At 46.0% G+C, this 15463-nt stretch overlaps 1 protein-coding gene across 1 annotated transcript in view; it reads left to right on the forward strand.

The window, feature by feature from the left end:
• erbin (erbb2 interacting protein) overlaps window positions 1-15463 on the forward strand; it is a 76484-nt gene that overhangs the window by 34769 nt on the left and 26252 nt on the right. The window contains exons 4-8 of the mRNA XM_080528449.1: window positions 1350-1428; window positions 4561-4650; window positions 5897-5953; window positions 14649-14712; window positions 15085-15159. Of these exons, the coding sequence (XP_080384575.1) occupies window positions 1350-1428; window positions 4561-4650; window positions 5897-5953; window positions 14649-14712; window positions 15085-15159 (365 nt within the window). The remainder of the gene's footprint in view (window positions 1-1349; window positions 1429-4560; window positions 4651-5896; window positions 5954-14648; window positions 14713-15084; window positions 15160-15463) is intronic.

Genomic DNA, 15463 nt, shown 5'->3' on the forward strand with positions numbered 1-15463 from the left:
AAACGGCTCCGAATGGGTTTTAGGTGTCTGAATGTGAGTCTGTGCGGTGGACTGTTAACTTCATCTCCGTAATTGCCTCGCTCTGTTGTCAAAGACAATTATTCAACTAGTGCTTTATCAGATGACATGTGCCCATGCCTAAGTTACACAATCAGCTCTCCAATCTCACGCTAGGATGGTTTGGAACCCTGAAACTCTCACCACATCTTACAACTGGAGGTTGCGTTGCTGAGAGAGCTTGCGTAACAGAGAGTGGAGCCGCATAGGCTAAGGGCCTGCCGTTATCTACACAGACAACCCATAATATCCGCTATAGCTAGCAGTAGCAGTGCCTGAGTCTGGAGGAAAATGCAATTTAACCTAGCCAGGCCCATTTACTATAGAGTTGGGGGGGGGGGGGGGGGTATGAAAATGATATGAAGTTCAAGTCGCTTCAAATTGTGCTGCTTTGAAACCCAGTTGTGACATTTCCTCTGAAGGAGTCAGAACAAGGTGTTCCCTGGGAAGGATCAGAGTCCAGCGTCAGGACAGCTGGCTGTTAAGACAGGCGCAATGAAATGCACCACTGCACTGAGTTACGCTGACAGCCCAAGAACCAGGGAAGACAGACAGGGCGTGTGGACTTTGGTCTGGCGGAGGCGATAGCGTTTGTTGGTCTTCACTGGGTTTGTCATTGTTGTACATAAAGGAGTCTGGGGCCAAACTAACCAAACAACAGTTGGGACGGTTGGGGAGTTTCAGTGACTTAGGGCCACAGAAGTTTACTTTGATAGAAGCTTATCCTCCTTCACAAAGTACTCTGTGCTAAGTGTTGTGAACACAAAACAAAGTGGGGGAAAATAAACCTTGAGACTCGACCCCCGCCCCCCCCCCCCCCCCTGTTTGAAGTTTCCCCACTGCGGATGTTTTGGTGAGACTCGCAAACACTGTCAGGGCTTAGACAAGGTTCTTTCTGCTAATGTGTCACCGCAAGCACTCAGCGCTGTGGTTGTTTAGAGAGGAAAGGTGCAGAGGAACACTAATGCACCCGAACACCAGACGATTCACAGAGGCCTGGCTGTTAAACTTTCACACAGCTGCCCTGGAAAAAAGACAGGCCGCATTGCTCTCTGATCATTTACTTTTCCTTTTGTAAATCCCTTATCCAACAGTACAACATTCTGGGCTTTTCAGACTTGGCTTTAAGATGTGTCTGTGAAACCAGCCCATTTGTCTTTTAACCACACTTTAACCAAAATGGTGACTTAATATGTCACCATTTCCAGGTATTTCTATGTTCATGTAAATGATTGAATGCATTATTGGTGATTCACTAAATGTCTTATTTTTGTTTTTATTTCATGCTATAGGTATCCAGGAGTTTCCAGAAAATATAAAAAACTGCAAAGTCCTGGCTATTGTTGAAGCAAGCGTGAATCCCATTTCCAAGTAAGTTTAGTCTTACTGATGTAAAATCTGATATCTTACCTAGACATGATACACTATTAGCTCTACGACATTTAGGGCCGGTTTCACAGACTAGGCTTAAGCCGAACCCTAGACTAAAAAGCATCTTCAATGGAGACTTAACATTGAAAGTGGGATTTAGTCTGTTAGATAAGTCTTGTCTGTGAAACCGGCCCTTAGTGTTTTTTTATTATCTGTGTCCAGTGACAATACTGCCCAGTTAATTAAATGCCAATGTCCGGTGTTTCTACTGCCTGCCTCCTTGGTCAATGAGTACAATGTTGATTATGAAAAGTAAATGCACATACACCGCTCTCATGCATGATAATGCTTTGAGCTAGGGATAATACTTTCATCTTTGAGTAAACACTCAAACAAACACACAAGCTCTTGAATAAAGATCATGCTTAGGAACAGCAAACAGCAGTGACACACAGTGGATGTCTGCTCACTAAAGGGAATAAAACAGAAAACTTCATTTCCCCCCCCCCCCCAGGGGCAAATTAGAGCTTTAAACACAATAATATTTGCATTAAAAAAAGTAATGACAGATGTATGTTTGGATGTGTGTAGATGGATGTGTAGATAAGGGCCCGGATTCACAAAGCGTTCTTAAGAAAAAGATTGTTCTTAAGAACAAAAATTGTTCTTAAGACAAAATGTAAGAAGATTTGGTATTCATGAAGAAATTCTTATCTTTTCTTTAGTTTTTTCTTAACTTTCTTCTTACGCTTTTTCCTAAGATAGAACTTAAGAACAAATGAGATTCTCGAAAACCAAGTTCTTAGATTTCTTCTTAAATTTCTTCTCAACTTTAAGAGAAGCTCTCACCTGTCTTAAAACATCCCGGCGGCCTAGTTCGTTATGTTTTCTGCCCGAGCTGAGTCGCATTTACGTGCACTAGCAGCTGGGATAACGTCGATTGCCTATGCTGTTGCAGTGGGGCTTTCTCAAAGACCGATACTTGCGGATGTTTCAGTTTGATATGATTTAACATTGAACTAGTTGAATGTCTGTAAACAAGTTGTGTTTCACAGAGTTTGCGCAAAACATTGTCATTTTCCAAACCAACTTATTTTCACACTTTTATTGTGTAGCTGTTGATATTTCTTATGCAAGTAAACTGTTAAATATGTCTTCTAGTTTACACTGCAGCATTACACTGCAGCTAATTGCCACAGTCAATGTAACAGAGCCTAGGTATACTGTGTCATCGGAAACGTATCTACTGCCATCGATAATGTCTCTCTTCTCTTGGGGTTCATAACAACGTAATGATCAGAGTGATCTTAAGTTCAAAATCTAAAGCCTATGATACACGGGCAACTTTTTGTTGCAACGCAAGTTTCCTGTTTATGACTTGATATGTGTTGGAAGATGATTCCATGACTCCAGAGTTGCAGTTCACTTGACATCCAGCTTCTTCTAACGCAGTCAGGAATTATGATTATAATAACTCATTTATTCAAAATGATTTTTCATTCTAATTCACATTGCACATAGAAAAGTAATGAAACCAAGTGAACAGGTGATTATGAAATGACATTTTATTCTAATTGATTTAACATGTTAGGGCTAGAAGCAGAAGAAAAGGACAGGATGTTATCCTCCGTCTCGTCAGGTTCTCCTCCTTCATTTAAGATGTCTTTGTCTTTGTAGACCTCAAGCTTCACATTCCAAAGGCATGGGTGTTCTACAATGAAATGGAGACAGAGGGATGAGATGTTCATTCATTCAATTTAGTCAAACATTCAAACTTTATTTCAACTCGTAAGGCACTGAGGTTTCCCTCATTTACAGTGACGACGAGCTTAAATACAAAGACACAGAAATCAACAAATACATTCAATAAAAAAATAAATAGCTATAAACAGAATGTCAGTTAAAACAGCTACAAGTTGATACACAGTGGTCAGTGATGAGTTAAACTTAGTATAGGTAACATAGATGTGTATGACTGTGAGCCAGCCAGATGAGATGCGTGTGACTGTGCCAGCTAGCTATCATGATTAGCATCGATTTTCTTAGGTAAAAACTACGCTTATTCAATGTACTAGCTTTGAAGATTAGGTCATGTAAATGACCCAGAATCTGTTACTTTTATAGATTTCCGTCTAATAATCAATTTAATTACATATTTTTACTGCCGGAGCCCATAGTTACCATGGAAACGGACGAAAACATTAGTAGTAACTTAAGCTAATAAATCAAGATAGCTGAGAATACAGTTCATGACAGTTGCTGAAAACAATGAACAACACATTACACATTCGTAATATATGGGAACCACATGTTTTAATGGTTCAATTTACCTGAGAAGAATGAAATTAGTTGCCTCTCCAATTCCTCGCTCCAGGCAAGATTGGCCGCCATCTTGGTTGATTTTCTTCAGCCGAAAAAAATAGTCACATGACTAAAATCTGTATTCTGATTGGAGGATCTCGAAGAGTTGCCTGCTACGTTGCTCGTGTATCATAGGCATAAGAACTTCTCAAGTGAGAAAACTAAGAAGTTCCTAAGACATACGACAATTCTTAAGAAGAAAATGGTGAATAGTGTTTAAGAACATTCTTAGGAACATCTTATATTTTTTCTTAAGACATATCTTAAGAACACTTTTGTGAATCCGGGCCAAGGGATTTAATACAACGGATAGATCCGGTCCATTGTCTCTATTGGTCAGTTTGCGTTCCAGCCGTGCTGATATCGGTGATATACGCACGGCTAAATGGAATGCTGACACATCTTTTCATATGACTCCGCGTTTGTATGTATTACCATTATTGAAGTGACATTATTACCGTGACTTAGCAACCGATAAACAACTGTTCAGCGGATGAATACACTTACAATAAAACATAGTTCCATTAAAATACATGAATAAACATTTTCTTCTGTGAAATATTGATAGATAAATGTGGTAACCGTTGTATAAAAAGCGTTATGGAACGAGAAGCCGTGGTATATCGCGGATATCGGCACAGCTTCGCGTCGTGCCTAACCACCCCGCTAGCTGTGCCGACATCCACCATATACCACGGCTTCTCGTTCCATAACGCTTAATTACGATGTTAATGATGTCACCACTATGTCTGTCTGTCTGTCTGTCTCCAGGCTCCCAGAGGGCTTCACTCAGCTGCTGAGCCTGACGCAGCTCTACCTGAACGATGCCTTCCTGGAGTTCCTCCCCGCCAGCTTCGGCAGGTCAGCTAGCCAACCAGCCGTCTGTTACGGGACGTCCCCTTCATGTCGGCAGGCTGTTTCACATTTAGCCTTAGTCTTTAGACCGAGATGCACATTCGTTTTCGTCACATCACTAGTTTTAGTTGACGAAAACTGCTATTATTTTAGTGTGGGTAGGTGTAATAATAATAATAATAATAATAATAATAATAATAGTAATTCATTATATTTATATAGCGCTTTTCCGAGGCTCAAAGACGCTGACAATATGGGAAAAATTGCAAAAAACACAGAAACAACAAGCAACAGATAACATGAGCACATAGAACACAGAGTTAATGAACGGGGAACACAGTAACGCAGCAATGTCCAGGGGGGGGAGGGGGTTGGCGGGGTTAGGGGAGATGGTTAAGGGTAGGGGAGGTTGTATGCATGGGAGAACAGGTAGGTTTTGAGGTAGTTTTCATTTGTAGTCTACTAAGAACTCTGTCTAACTGTAAACTAGCCTGCCAGAATTGGGATCTGGTGTGTAAACGGTGGGAAGGTGATATTCCTTCGGTCACCTACCGAAGCTGCGCACAACGCTCATTTTTAAGTCCGATTTGCAATTTTCCTCCCAACGGTTAAGGGAAGGACCGGGTAAAGGGTAAGCTGACAGTGAATCACCATTTCCCGCCGATTCTACTCAGGTGTGTTGAGCCTCAGTAGGTGGCGCTACTGTTTCCTTCTCTGGGGACAGGATCCTGTCTTTACTGAGACGTTGAAATCATAAGGAATGAATCCACGATGCCCATAACTCATCTTCAGAGGCAGGAGCTTTTGACTCGTCTCCTTGGAGATGCTTTAAACCGGGACACGGTCAGAAACCAGGAGCCTCCGTGCGTGCGTGCGCGCGTAAGTGCAGTGTGTGAAGTGCAAGATCGGATCAACAGTCGCAGCTCCCACTCGCTCTCTATGGAGAAATACTTTTTATCACATGACTCACCTCTCTTATGGTAAAGGTCACGGCCATATATGGCTTCATACTGTATGTACAGTATGTACAGTATACCACACGACCTGTCTGGTCGGAGTACACCGTGGGAGGAAGACCTTAGACATGGATTTCTCCAGGGGTTTTTGGTTTCCTCACTAAAACATTGTGCTGTTCAGGTCCCCGAAGGCTCGCCGGCGTTTTTCACTGTTGAGCATCCTGTATGACTATCCTGTATGACTATCCTGTATGACTAGTGTGTCCTTGACGTGTCTCGTTGTTTCTCTCCCTCAGGTTAACTAAACTGCAGATCTTGGAGCTTAGAGAGAACCAGTTAAAGATGTTGCCAAAGTAAGTTGTCTCTTTCACGTGTTTTCCCACCTGCATCAAATCTAGACTCCCCCCCCCCCCCCCCCCCAACAAAGCCTAAAGAGCCTAAAGCCCTTGTGAGTGTCAGTGGTTTTGTGAGAAAACATGGACAACAAGTGCTCTCTCTCTCTCCCACCTCCCTCTCACCATCTCTCTCTCTCCCTCCCTCTCTCCCTCTCCCCATCTCTCTCTCTCCTTCCCTCCCTCTCCTCATCTCTCTCCCTCCCTTCCCTCTCCCCATCTCTCTCTCTCCCTCTGTGTTGCCATCTCCCCCACCCATCTCATTTCTCTTTCTCTCACTGTGGTACTGAATTCCACAGTGTTATATAAGAGCTACCTTGTCAGCATGCTGGGACTGGTTTTATAATCCAGTACGCACACTGCTATGAGTGTTACTACCATTTGAGAGGATGCAGCCCTCCCCCCCCCCCTCTCTCTCTCTCTCTCTCTCTCTCTCTCTCTCTCCCTCCCCCTCCCCCTCTCTCTCCCCCTCTCTCTCCCCCTCCCTCTGCCCAGAGAACTCAGTGATTATGAAGGGGTTTTTGAGATGGTTTTGAAGAAAGGAGTGTGTCTCTCTCTCTCTCTCTCGCTCTCTCTCCTATCTCTCTTTCCCCTCGGTCCGATGCCTGCCCAGCGGGTGCACTTGAGTCTGCCGCACTTGTAGCAGAGCAGCCTCTCAAGCTGTGTTTACGTGACAGCAGCCAGACCTGCTGGGGGCTGGAGGACTGACAAGGGAAGGACTAATGGCCAGGTTTGATGCCAGAGAGAGAGAGAGAGAGACAGGCATTTCAGGGACGTAAATAAAAAAGTTAAAAGCGAGAGACTGGAAGGCAGGGATTTATTTCATTTATTTTATTTCCAATAAGGATGAGACTGGATACCTCAGACGTGTGCGTAAACGTTTATGCTCCCGCGGGCAATATTGGCCCGTGCTCGCAGGTACTGGGCGAAGTAAGTGGCCTCTTTCACCTTTTCCACCCGCATCAAAACCAGACCGCTCCCACAACAAAGGAGCCTACAGCCCAGGGAGGGTTGTGGGTTTTGTGACAAAACACGGACAGCACGTTTCGTCTCTGTCATTCCATGTCCTCCACCCAGCCCCATGTCCTCCACCCAGCCCCATGTCCTCCACCCAGCCCCTCATCTCCAGGATGCCGGTAAAACTACCCGACCACTCCAAACCGTCATATCGGAACACAAGCGCAATTAGGTGCCAAGAAGCGAATAACCCCTTCACTGAGCATAACCACCCCATATCCTCTCTGCTGTCTCAGGGGATTCAGAGTCTCCCTGTCTACCCTCAACAATGGACTAAGATATATATATACTGTATATATATATACACACACACACACGCACAATAATAATAATAATAACAACTTTCATTTTTTATACAAACGTTGAAAAGACCAGAAAGGAGACTGTTACAATAAAAGTCCAATACAGTACAAAGTCCAAACGGGTAATAACAAAAGCATGCATTAACACTTCTGCATCAGCTTGCTGGAGACAATTTCAAACTTTGCAATATTCCGTAGATGACAAAAAGCATTTCTAGTGATAGATTTGATGTGAGCCTCAAAGCTTAAGTCAGAATCTATAATCACACCTAGATTCTTAGCTTCATGTTTGCTGTTTGAAAGCAAGGTTCCCATGGTATAATATCAAGGGTAGTTCTCAATTTGTTGTTGAAGCTCCAGTGTTTCCTCTACATGCATTTCATCGTGGCGGGCCGCCACGATGGAATTTCCTCCGCCACCATTCAGATTTCTCAAAAAAAAAAAAATACAAATTTAGGCCGCTTTTCAGACCTTCACAGCGCTAGACACACCCACAAGCGCGAAGCGACGCGCTTGCAAAACTGTTTTGTGATTGGTCGAATACATCTAGGCTGCGTCTAGTCTACAAACTACGATCCTCCACTCCTATCACCGTGGACACAGCAAGGAGCGAATTCCCGGGTAGAAATATTTCCTCTCCCCGCTGTCAGCGGTAAGCGGTACTTTCCTCCAGCAGCGGTAAATGAGGCACCCTTTGCGGCTTAATAACTTTGGTTCTCCGGGGGTTACGGTAAAAATTCCAATGTGTCCGGAAAGAGGACAAGCCATGGAATCGAAAAGTTTTTGAATGGAGTCGATCCTCCACTCCTATCACCGTGGACACAGCAAGGAGCGAATTCCCGGGTAGAAATATTTCCTCTCCCCGCTGTCAGCGGTAAGCGGTACTTTCCTCCAGCAGCGGTAAATGAGGCACCCTTTGCGGCTTAATAACTTTGGTTCTCCGGGGGTTACGGTAAAAATTCCAGTGTGTCCGGAAAGAGTCGTGGGAGACGATTTTTTTATTGACAACGGAATTACATGCTGGAAAAACATGCAGACACAGACAATAAGAGACACACGGGAGAAGTACAGGAAAACATTTTATTTTTTTGGGCCATCCTCGAGTTTTGGCTGAAATTACGTCGTTGTTTTGAGCGCGCGTGCGCGTTTCATGCGCGTGCACGCGAAAAAATCGCGCGCGCGCGGTAAGCGCTACCCGCCACCATTGTAAAAATTCCTGGAGGAAACACTGAGCTCTCTACTAAGTTATCTTTCGAGAGTATTTCGCGAGGTGAAGAGAGTGAATTCATAAGGCTCATGAAATATTAAATCCATTTGAAATAACTAGATCTAGTGTGTGGCCTTTGTTATGAGTAGGCTCTGTAATATGCTGAGTAAAAACTAGAGAAGATAATAGATCTATCCGGTATACGCATGTAAATAATTGTAAACAAAGGCATGAACAACATTTATTTACTGTATGTACTCACCCTGCAAATACAGACCTACTTTTGTTATTGAGTTTATTATTGGCCCACCCTACCCTGTGAGCATTTCTTTTGAATGAAACCTCCTCACTTTGATTCTACAGGGATGTAAATAAACACGTAAATTAACACACACTCAGGCAGACCCAACCCCCTTCGCATGTGACTCAAAATAATAGTGGCTCTCCAAGTTGATTGTTCTATAGACCGCTTTGGTGTGAATAGGCGAACCCAGAATCGAATCAGTCATTAGTTTTTCAATCGTAACATTATCTTGAAGAAGGTCCTACCTCACTCTAGCCGATCGCCCTGGCGACCAGATCACAGCGCCTCCCTCTCCCGCCCGGGTTCATTCCCTTGCATGCTGGGACAAAGCCACGGACTGAAACGGGCCTGCGGAGCACATGCTTCCACCGGAGCTGGCGGCTCACGTGTCGCTCCACGCTGTTCTTGCCAATCTCAAGGCAGGAATGTGACAGAGCTGGCTGATGCTCAGCGTGGTGTCAAAGTCCAAAAACAGTCCTAGTGTTTTATTTTTATTTTGATATATATATGATATCGTATTTGTTTTGGGGGGGGGGGGGGGGGAGAAACACCATGGAGGTGTACTGTATCTTGGTTGTCTAGATTGAACTACGTGTCGTGCTTTTACACTGTGATGTTTTAAGGACAGAAGAAGAAGGAAGGAAAACAGTCTCACAGGAGAGAAACTGTACTCTGTCTCCTCTGGCTCTGAAACTGACCCATGTTTTCAGGACTCAAAGTTCCTCCCTACTGCGACAAGACTGAGATCTGATACGTTTCTAAACAGAACTTACCCCCTCGCTGTCTCACTTTTATTTATCCTATTAGGCCTATATCAAGCTCATATTCTGCTTCATTGTTTTTCTTTGTTTTACTTAGTAAACACAAATTACATAAGTATTACAATGTGCAGTACTGTAGTATTATTGAGTAGCATCCACCTCTCCTGTTCATTGTTATTACCTCTAAAAGATGTGTAGTTGGGGTTGGACTTGGTCCTAGAACTGCTGATCCTCCAAATGAAATACTGACCCGGGATCTGTAGGAGTACCTCACAGCAGTGTGCACTTGTGCAAGGACACTTCCAGAAGGGCCAGATTGTGACAGGGACTAATGCACTGTATTATGCTCAGCCCCCTGGCGCTGTGTGTGTGTGTGTGTGTGTGTGGTGTGTGTGTGTGTGTGTGTGTGTGTGTGTGTGTGTGTGTGTGTGTGCGTGTGTATGTGTGTGGTGTCTGTGCGCATTAAAGGGATCTAGTGGTTGGAGGAAAGGTCAGTGATGACTCATCGTGCTGCAATGCTGGAATCCAATGAGTTTTATAGAAAGAAAAAAAACTTCACCTTCAACATTCCACATAATGTGTTATGAAGCTAATTTCATATACAGTATAGTCCCAAAAAAGGCATAATAAGGAGTACCTCTGATACGGTGAGAAAAAATGTATCTGGTGTTGATTAATAGGATGGGTCTTCCATTGTGTACAGTGTGGGTTGGCTAGCGCAGTGAAAACCTGACCTGAAAATAGAGGAAAGTTTTACCCTAAGATTGGCTGTGAGAAGGCACATCACCCACCCCCCCCCCACATAACCCATTATCTTAACAGATGTCTTGGCCCGTGTCGGGTGTTAAACTGTTCATTTGTCCCTGGCGTCCATAAACAACGTAAAAGCTCAGAGTATCTGTGTGAAATGTCACGGTCTCCTTCTTCCTGTGAAGAAACAGGCTAAATGGGTTAGAGGGGAAGCCAGTACCGTAGCCTCCTTTAATAGGACCCCTGGGTGACATGACACATTTAAGGTCTTTAAAGAAACACCAATTATTAGACACTCGGCAGTGTTTCCCCACATGGTTCTGTGAGACTGGGCCTACAGTAGAGAGACTGGACCTACAGTAGAGAGACTGGGCCTACAGTAAAGAGACTGGACCTACAGTAGAGAGACTGGGCCTACAGTAGAGAGACTGGACCTACAGTAAAGAGACTGGACCTACAGTAAAGAGACTGGACCTACAGTAGAGAGACTGGACCTACAGTAAAGAGACTGGACCTACAGTAGAGAGACTGGACCTACAGTAGAGAGACTGGACCTACAGTAGAGACAGTACTGGACCTACAGTAGAGAGACTGGACCTACAGTAGAGAGACTGGACCTACAGTAAAGAGACTGGACCTACAGTAAAGAGACTGGACCTACAGTAGAGAGACTGGACCTACAGTAAAGAGACTGGACCTACAGTAGAGAGACTGGGCCTACAGTAGAGAGACTGGACCTACAGTAGAGAGACTGGGCCTACAGTAGAGAGACTGGGCCTACAGTAGAGAGACTGGACCTACAGTAGAGAGACTGGACCTACAGTAGAGAGACTGGACCTACAGTAAAGAGACTGGGCCTACAGTAGAGAGACTGGGCCTACAGTAGAGAGACTGGACCTACAGTAGAGAGACTGGACCTACAGTAGAGAGACTGGACCTACAGTAGAGACAGTACTGGACCTACAGTAGAGAGACTGGGCCTACAGTAGAGAGACTGGACCTACAGTAGAGAGACTGGACCTACAGTAGAGAGACTGGACCTACAGTAGAGAGACTGGACCTACAGTAGAGAGACTGGACCTACAGTAAAGAGACTGGACCTACAGTAGAGAGACTGGGCCTACAGTAGAGAGACTGGACCTACAGTAGAGACAGTACTGGACCTACAGTAGAGAGACTGGACCTACAGTAGAGAGACTGGGCCCACAGTAGAGAGACTGGGCCTACAGTAGAGAGACTGGGCCTACAGTAGAGAGACTGGACCCACAGTAGAGAGACTGGACCTACAGTAGAGAGACTGGACCAACAGTAAAGAGACTGGGCCTACAGTAGAGAGACTGGGCCTACAGTAGAGAGACTGGGCCTACAGTAAAGAGACTGGGCCTACAGTAGAGAGACTGGGCCTACAGTAGAGAGACTGGACCTACAGTAGAGAGACTGGGCCTACAGTAGAGAGACTGGACCTACAGTAGAGAGACTGAGCCTACAGTAGAGAGACTGGACCTACAGTAGAGAGACTGGACCTACAGTAGAGACAGTACTGGACCTACAGTAGAGAGACTGGACCTACAGTAGAGAGACTGGACCTACAGTAGAGAGACTGAGCCTACAGTAGAGAGACTGGACCTACAGTAGAGAGACTGGGCCTACAGTAGAGAGACTGGGCCTACAGTAGAGAGACTGGACCTACAGTAGAGAGACTGAGCCTACAGTAGAGAGACTGGACCTACAGTAGAGACAGTACTGGACCTACAGTAGAGAGACTGGACCTACAGTAGAGAGACTGGACCTACAGTAGAGAGACTGGGCCTACAGTAGAGAGACTGGGCCTACAGTAGAGAGACTGGACCTACAGTAGAGAGACTGAGCCTACAGTAGAGAGACTGGACCTACAGTAGAGACAGTACTGGACCTACAGTAGAGAGACTGGACCTACAGTAGAGAGACTGGACCTACAGTAAAGAGACTGGGCCTACAGCAGAGAGACTGGGCCTACAGCAGAGAGACTGGGCCTACAGTAGAGAGACTGGACCTACAGTAGAGAGACTGGGCCTACAGTAGAGAGACTGGACCTACAGTAGAGAGACTGGACCTACAGTAGAGAGACTGGACCTACAGTAGAGAGACTGGACCTACAGTAGAGAGACTGGACCTACAGTAGAGAGACTGGGCCTACAGTAGAGGGACTGGACCTACAGTAGAGAGACTGGACCTACAGTAGAGAGACTGGACCTACAGTAGAGAGACTGGGCCTACAGTAGAGAGACTGGACCTACAGTAGAGAGACTGGACCTACAGTAGAGAGACTGGACCTACAGTAGAGAGACTGGACCTACAGTAGAGAGACTGGACCTACAGTAGAGAGACTGGACCTACAGTAGAGAGACTGGACCTACAGTAGAGAGACTGGGCCTACAGTAGAGGGACTGGACCTACAGTAGAGAGACTGGACCTACAGTAGAGAGACTGGACCTACAGTAGAGAGACTGGGCCTACAGTAGAGACAGTACTGGACCTACAGTAGAGAGACTGGACCTACAGTAGAGAGACTGGACCTACAGTAGAGAGACTGGACCTACAGTAGAGAGACTGGACCTACAGTAGAGAGACTGGGCCTACAGTAGAGACAGTACTGGGCCTACAGTAGAGAGACTGGGCCTACAGCAGAGAGACCGGACCTACAGTAGAGAGACTGGGCCTACAGTAGAGAGACTGGGCCTACAGTAGAGAGACTGGGCCTACAGCAGAGAGACTGGACCTACAGTAAAGAGACTGGGCCTACAGTAGAGAGACTGGGCCTACAGTAGAGAGACTGGACCTACAGTAGAGAGACTGGACCTACAGTAGAGAGACTGGACCTACAGTAGAGACAGTACTGGGCCTACAGTAGAGAGACTGGGCCTACAGTAGAGAGACTGGACCTACAGTAGAGAGACTGGACCTACAGTAGAGAGACTGGACCTACAGTAGAGAGACTGGACCTACAGTAGAGAGACTGGACCTACAGCAGAGAGACTGGACCTACAGTAGAGAGACTGGACCTACAGTAGAGAGACTGGACCTACAGTAGAGAGACTGGACCTACAGTAGAGACAGTACTGGGCCTACAGTAGAGACAGTACTGGGCCTACAGCAGAGACAGTACTGGGCCTACAGTAGAGAGACTGGGCCTACAGTAGAGAGACTGGATCTACAGTAGAGACAGTACTGGACCTACAGTAGAGAGACTGGGCCTACAGTAGAGAGACTGGACCTACAGTAGAGAGACCGGACCTACAGTAGAGAGACTGGGCCTACAGTAGAGAGACTGGGCCTACAGTAGAGAGACTGGGCCTACAGTAGAGAGACTGGACCTACAGTAGAGAGACTGGGCCTACAGTAGAGAGACTGGGCCTACAGTAGAGACAGTACTGGACCTACAGTAGAGAGACTGGACCTACAGTAGAGAGACTGGACCTACAGTAGAGAGACTGGGCCTACAGTAGAGACAGTACTGGACCTACAGTAGAGAGACTGGGCCTACAGTAGAGAGACTGGACCTACAGTAGAGACAGTACTGGACCTACAGTAGAGAGACTGGACCTACAGTAGAGAGACTGGACCTACAGTAGAGAGACTGGGCCTACAGTAGAGACAGTACTGGACCTACAGTAGAGAGACTGGGCCTACAGTAGAGAGACTGGGCCTACAGTAGAGAGACTGGACCTACAGTAGAGAGACTGGACCTACAGTAGAGAGACTGGACCTACAGTAGAGAGACTGGGCCTACAGTAGAGAGACTGGACCTACAGTAGAGAGACTGGACCTACAGTAGAGAGACTGGACCTACAGTAGAGAGACTGGGCCTACAGTAGAGAGACTGGACCTACAGTAGGGAGACTGGGCCTACAGTAGAGAGACTGGACCTACAGCAGAGAGACTGGGCCTACAATAGAGAGACTGGGCCTACAGTAGAGAGACTGGGCCTACAGTAGAGACAGTAAGACTGGAAGACAATCGTGTCTCTTAGGTGTTAAAAACTCTTTGCTTGTAAAACGTATTTTCGGGTTATGACCCTATGATGGGACAAATTAGACTATGGTGGGCCGCCACAGTCTAGGTAACTGATGGGAAACAGTGCTAGGGATGGCTCTTGGTGGCCTGCTGTGTTGTGCAGTACACATCACACATCACACGGACACGGCTGGTAATACTGGTGACTGATTGAGCTCATTATAAATGATGTCAACGAATGCATGTTTCTGCTTCATCTTCTGAACTCATCTCAACACCTCTCTCTCTCTCTCTCTCTCTCTCTCTCTCTCTCTCTCTGCAGAAGCATGCACAAGCTCACACAGCTGGAGAGGTTGGACCTGGGGAGTAATGAGTTCACTGAAGTGGTGAGTGTCTGCCTGCCTCTGCTCTCATCTGCACCTCTCACACACTGTCGTCGTCCCCCCCCCTCACCTCCATCACTGTCACCGGTCTGGAAAGAGGAAGAGCCTCCAGTTCCTGAAGAGCACACGTAGCTGTTCTGCTCCAGGAACACTTAGCGGGTTTAATTACCAGTTTTTTTGTGCGGGTTAGAGGCACCGTCTGTTCACGACACTCCTTGGTAATACCCAGCTCAAAGCCCTCCAGAATTCTGATAATTTCCTTTGTAATCACAGGGGGTTAGAGAAACATATTTTAGCCACGGCGATGATTCATGAATAGTTCTTCCTCTTATGGTCTCCCCCCCCCTCCCCCTCCCCCTCTCTCACTCTTTCCAGCCTGAGGTTCTGGAGCAGCTCACTGGAATCAAAGAGCTGTGGATGGATGGAAACAGACTGACGTTCCTGCCTGGGGTATGAGCGCCGTTCACACCCATCAGTCTTTTCTGTCCTGTACCTCAGCTCTCATACTGTCCTGTACCTCAGCTCTCATACTGTCCTGTACCTCAGCTCTCATACTGTCCTGTACCTCAGCTCTCATACTGTTCTGTACCTCAGCTTTCATACTGTTCTGTACCTCAACTCTCATACTGTTATGTACCTCAGCTCTCATACTGTCCTCTACCTCAGCTCTCATACTGTTCTGTACCTCAGCTCTCATACTGTCCTCTACCTCAGCTCTCATACTGTCCTGTACCTCAGCCCTAATACTGTCCTC

The sequence above is a fragment of the Nansenia antarctica genome (genome assembly GCF_963989245.1).
Source record: "Nansenia antarctica genome assembly, chromosome: 4".
NCBI classification, from domain to species: domain Eukaryota; kingdom Metazoa; phylum Chordata; class Actinopteri; order Argentiniformes; family Microstomatidae; genus Nansenia; species Nansenia antarctica.